Here is a 5,254-nt window from a genome sequence, read left to right as displayed (position 1 = left end):
GCAGCGCTCGGCAGCGGGCACCCGCCTCGCCTCGGGGTTTGCCCGGAGCCACCCGCGCCACTGGATCACAGGTACCCGAGCCGTGCCCCATTTCCCCCCTCGGGACTCCCCAGCCTTCTCACAGAAGAATGCAGCTGCTGTTTCATCTTTTTACTGCTGCCTTTCATCCTCCTCCCCCCTTTCTTATGTTCTTTCCCTTTTCTGTTTGGGCTGATCTGGAGTGCTTGCTAAGACTTCCGAGTGGAGCTCTGACAATGAGCTGGAAATCACACACGGCTCATCTGAGGGAGGAGGGTGCGAGGGAGCTGAAATAGGCCAGGGCACCCCCAAGTCCTGTTCCACAGCGCAGCGTCCTCACGGCCTCAGCTGCTGCTCTGGGCTTTGGTTTCCACAGGATGCCAACAAGCCGCACTTCTCCCTCTGGGTTTGGTCCCCGGTTTTCGAAGGGTAAGTCCTGCCCAGGCTGGCGGGTCTGCTGACCGTGCCTGCCATGTGCTCTAGTGCTGCTGAGCACAGGCACTGACAGATCTGCGCTTCTCCAGGAGTGGTTTCTGAGGTTTGAAGCAATGTTACTGGGTTATTTTCCATAACTGATGGAGAAGAGTTTTATATGCAACATTTGCCAGCTGTTTGTTGAAGCAAATCTGTTTGCTTGTCTTTCCACCTTGCTCTGTGATGCAATAACCGAGGTGAGCTGTTTGCCTCTAATTGATGTAGGCTGGCGTATAAATAGTATTTTGTGTACCTTCTGTAGGTTGCAAAAGTAAAAAAGATCCAGGAAAAGGTCAAGATGTGTCCTTGTATACATACAGTTTTAAACCCCTTGTGCTTCCTGTATTGTATACTTGTATAAACATGTATTAAATTAAACTCTTCTGAAAAGCAATTAGCTCCAGAGTGAACTCATTTTTACAGCCTTCCTTTTGTTTGGGTGGGTTTTGTTTTTTTTAGGCTGGCAGGGTGGGGGCAGTAGGACAAAAAGAGGTGAGGAAGGCTCGCAAGCTTTTCCTTGTTGGGGCAGGGTTGGATTTGCAGGAAAATGAAATGCATGTCTGTTATCACTTCTGAAAGGCTGCAGGGAGATCAACTCCCTCAATTCTCGCTCTCTGAGGGAAGCAGCAAAGGAATGGGGGCGATCAGTAACTCCCAAGAGAAAGCAGGGCTGGCTGTCTTTATGAAGATGACCATGATTCTGCTTTGAGCCTTTGCTCCACTTTGAGAAGGAAAATGGATCCATTATTAAGCTGCATTTGCCACCGATTTAAAGTTTCTACCTGGAGCTAAGTAATTTTTTGAGAAATTGTAAGAGGTTACTGTGATGCTTGCATCAATCTTCTGTGTTTGGGACTTGGGGCAGGTTTGAGGGAGCATCTTTCTGCCTCCAAAGCTGAATGTCACTCTGCTGCTCTGCTCTCAGAGGCTGCCCCGTTGGGTTTGTGAAGAAGCAATGCTGTGGAGATTTGTGGGTTACGTGGTTCGTGTGGTGTGACAATGTCTTTGGTGAATTTCAATGAGTTCTCACTGTAAGGAATGTGTCTCTGTGCTCACTGCCCTTGGTGTGATCAGTACTGCCAGAACAATGCTGATGGTTCAGTGTCTCCTTGAGCAGCAGGAGGCCGAGTGTTTGATAGTGTTCACCCCCTCAGGAACAGGACTTGGTCTTAGTGCCACTTGCTGGCTGATGGCAAAGTTGGCCACTCTTGTAAGGAAAGTTGGATCAGCTTTGTTGTGATCAGGGACACAGAGCAGGGGATATTCTTTCCTGACAGTAAAGCCCCTCAGTGGTAACATGGAATTACCTGATTTCTGCAGAATGTCCACTCTCAAAAGATGATAACCTGGTAGTTACAAATGCAGGGCTATTATAAAATAGTGTATTTTCCAAAGGAAAACTTTGCCATACAAGAATACATTAAACTGTGTCTGTGTGAGATGACAGAGTAAAAGCAGAAAACTGGGAAAGTGCATTTTAGAAAAATGATGTCATTTATACTGCATATATTATAAACACTGCTAATCTGAACAGAACTGAAAACACTTTTTCCTTGCTGTTGTAGAACAAGAACAGAGATAAAACAAAAATGAACTCTGAAGAGGTGCAGATAAATCAGTGTGGTAAGATATCTAATATAATTTGTCATTATAATCTGCATCAATTTTACAAAGTTTTAGCAGACTTTAGTGATAGGCCTGTTGTGGGGTGGTGAGCAGTTGGGAAAATGTGCTTTTTCCTAGTTGCCAAATTTTGGATACTGTATTGGATATGCAAAGGGTAAATCCAATGCCAAACCTACACACAGAGTAAAACACACCGCCAGAAAGTCACTTTTTTTTCTCAATTTGCTAATATTTATCCACATTTTTATTGTATTTTAACTTCTTCAAGAACCCTCAAACCTTGTAAGGGTTTACAGTAAACAATACCTTCTGTCACTGTTAGAAATAATTATCAAGTAAGTCTTTTAATGATAGCCCAGAGACTAAGAAGCAGATTTTCCAAGTCTGTTTACCCACCTAGGGTTGTATGTAGGTGCCCAGAGAATATTTTGTGTTACGTCTCCAAGCACCTGACTGAGGGCTCTGCTGCTGTGCTGCAGGGTTGCTGTCTCCTGTAACTCAGCACCACGGAGCAGCCTTGTGCTCTTGGACTCTTTCCTTACTACTCCATAGATTTTCAACTGCACTCTGAATTTTATTTGCACTCTGAATACTTTAATGGCTCTGTATTATTTACACTTAATGCACCTTGCCATTGTGAATTTAATAGTTGGTAGTTTACATCAGACTTACTAAGAATTACTAGTAATTAAAGGCCAGAAATATTACAAGGAGGCTGTTACTCTGCAAAGGAAATCATGCTCAAATAACAAACTATGGACAGAAAGATTTCTAGGTTTGTTGTTTGTGGCTGAATAGAAGTGATGTGGCTCCATTTTGCCTCGCTTTCCCCCCTTTTTTAAAATGCATGTACATACTACATTTTGGACAGGTTTATTCTAATACTGACTAGATTAATATCTAGAAAATATAACAATTTAATGAAGTTTTTTGTGTTTGCTCTTAGATATGAAAACAGATCTGAACTTACTGCTTGAATGCCTTAAATATCAGATGGACTGCCCTCTGTCTCAGAAGGAGGCTTTGATCACCATCTATTCCATTTGCCAACAAAACAGTAAGAAAGGCTTTTCCTTAGAACCAGTGCAGTCATTTATGTTCACCATATATGCCAAGAACTGATGGGCACTGTAAAAATGTCTACAGGACATAAGCCTTGAGATTTTGGAAAATCTTAGAAGCCTTTCATTTTGCAGAGGAACAAAAGCAAAAGTTTCTGTTCTTTTTTCCTCTTGCAGGTGAAGCGAGCGAATACTTCCGAGAAATTGGTGGTTTGATGTTTATAAATGACCTTGCCAAGTCGAGTGCTCATTGCATCGTAAAGGAAGCAGCTTTATTTACATTGGGGATTATTATAGAGAGCAATGGTAATAAAAATAATATTGTTTGTATTTCTGTGTGTGCTATGGCCCCCTGTCATTACTTGTGCTCCTGCTTTGTCTCCATTTTCTTTTGGTCTCACAAAATGAGACTACAGACTTGTCAGTTGGAGCAGGGCAGTGAGGGTGCCCCCGTTGCCCTGTCCATGCCTGGATTTGGTCAGTGCCTTGCTCACTTGGCACACAGGGTGTCTTTGAGTTACCAGACACCTGCACTCCCCTCTCCCTCAGCAGCAAGTGTTCAATGACTCCTGGATTGTTCCAAAGCTTCCCGGGGTCCTGCTTGGTGTAGAACTCACTGCAGGGGGAAGCCCTCAGGCACTTCACAGTCCTGCCCTGTCTCTGCTCCCCACATACTGGCCACAACTGAGACTTAATAATTTAGGATGGTGAGTGGCTTACTTTAGGACTTAATGGTTTTCACTTTCTGTTTTCAGTGTATTGTCAGCAGACTTTGTGTACTCCTGCATTGTTTGAAGACCTCATTTTATTTTTAATTAAAAAGGATTCTGGTGTGAACTTGAAAAGAATATCTGTTTATGTCATCTTAGTACTGGTGTCAAATAATAGTAAGTTGGGTGTTTTTCTCTGTGTTACAACAACACTCCTTTTCTGTTTGCCAATCTGCAGTCCAAAATTTGGAACAGTCAATCAGCAATGTTTTGGAGAACTTAATTTATAGAGATGAATGTTTGCCTGTAACTGAACCTAAATTGTCGAAGTAAGTTATTGTTCACTGGGATTTCCTTAAACAGCAGAACATGGTTTTGTTCTAAAAATACAGTGTGCAAATGCAAACCCATAGTTTCTGAGAGTGTCTAGAAAGAGAGAGACATAGAAAGGTTATTTACCAATATGTTGATATGATTTTGTGTTTCCTTCTGGGGAGGATATGTGCTTAGGAAAGGGAATGTATGTATGTAAATTAAACTTGCTGTTAAGATGTTGTCTGCAATTGCATTTGTCTCTGGAGTCTTGTGTGTGTTCTCTTTTAGAAAATGGGCAAACCTGTGTCAGAGACACAGGCTGCATCAGCCTGCTGCTGCAGTTGTTCAGGTAAACAGGGTTGCAATTCAAACAGACAAATAATGGACTGGTTTGCAGCTATGTTTCCTTGACTATTTGGGACTTGTTTGCATTGTCTTTAACAGAACAACTCTCTCCACGTCTGAGAAGAATCTGTCAGATGAAAACTCTGATCCCTGCTATCAGCTCTGGTGCTCAGTGTGCAGCACTCTCTGTGCCTGTGTCAACAACCCCCAGAACGGTACGTGTTGCTCTCAAAATTGTGGAAGAAGTTCAAAGATATTCTCCAAATGGGTAACACTTTGGTTTCATTTTTACTGTTCAGCTGAAATTGATTTCACTGCATTTTGATTTGGGGTGATTTGTTTTTACTTTTGCAGAAGATAATCAGAACATTTGCTGTTCGGTTTTTCCCTATGCCAAAGAGCGGCTCGAGAGTTGCACAGAGCCTGAGATAGTTCGTCCCATTTGTTCATTTCTTGGTCTCACAGTTGCAAATAACTGTAAGTGCAGCTCAAGCTTTACACAGTTTTGCATTTGATGAAAGGAAGTTTAATTAGAGAGCTAAATGTTTTTTTCTTTCTTGTCAGTTTCTCTCTCAAACAAAGTCATTTGCTGTTCTTCCAACTTTGACCACTGTATTCCACATCTTTACTTACACTACACAGTGCTCAAGTCCACAGATAGCCACGGTCTGGTTTCATTTCCTAGGGTCAGTAAAACTCTTTGGA

The 5,254-nt window shown here is 42.4% G+C and overlaps 1 protein-coding gene across 1 annotated transcript in view; it reads left to right on the top strand.

The window, feature by feature from the left end:
• The first annotated feature begins 6 nt into the window (after positions 1-6).
• The window catches only part of TERB1 (telomere repeat binding bouquet formation protein 1), an 18,164-nt gene continuing 12,916 nt past the window's right edge, over positions 7-5,254 (top strand). Inside the window, exons 1-8 of the mRNA XM_031062323.1 lie at positions 7-71; positions 2,058-2,115; positions 3,065-3,175; positions 3,357-3,485; positions 3,935-4,066; positions 4,493-4,553; positions 4,649-4,764; positions 4,904-5,051. Coding sequence (XP_030918183.1) covers positions 2,082-2,115; positions 3,065-3,175; positions 3,357-3,485; positions 3,935-4,066; positions 4,493-4,553; positions 4,649-4,764; positions 4,904-5,051 — 731 coding nt within the window. The 5' untranslated portion in view covers positions 7-71; positions 2,058-2,081. The remainder of the gene's footprint in view (positions 72-2,057; positions 2,116-3,064; positions 3,176-3,356; positions 3,486-3,934; positions 4,067-4,492; positions 4,554-4,648; positions 4,765-4,903; positions 5,052-5,254) is intronic.

This window comes from Geospiza fortis, unplaced genomic scaffold, assembly GCF_000277835.1.
Source record: "Geospiza fortis unplaced genomic scaffold, GeoFor_1.0 scaffold18, whole genome shotgun sequence".
Lineage (NCBI taxonomy): Eukaryota > Metazoa > Chordata > Aves > Passeriformes > Thraupidae > Geospiza > Geospiza fortis.
This window is presented reverse-complemented; position numbering and strand designations above follow the sequence as displayed.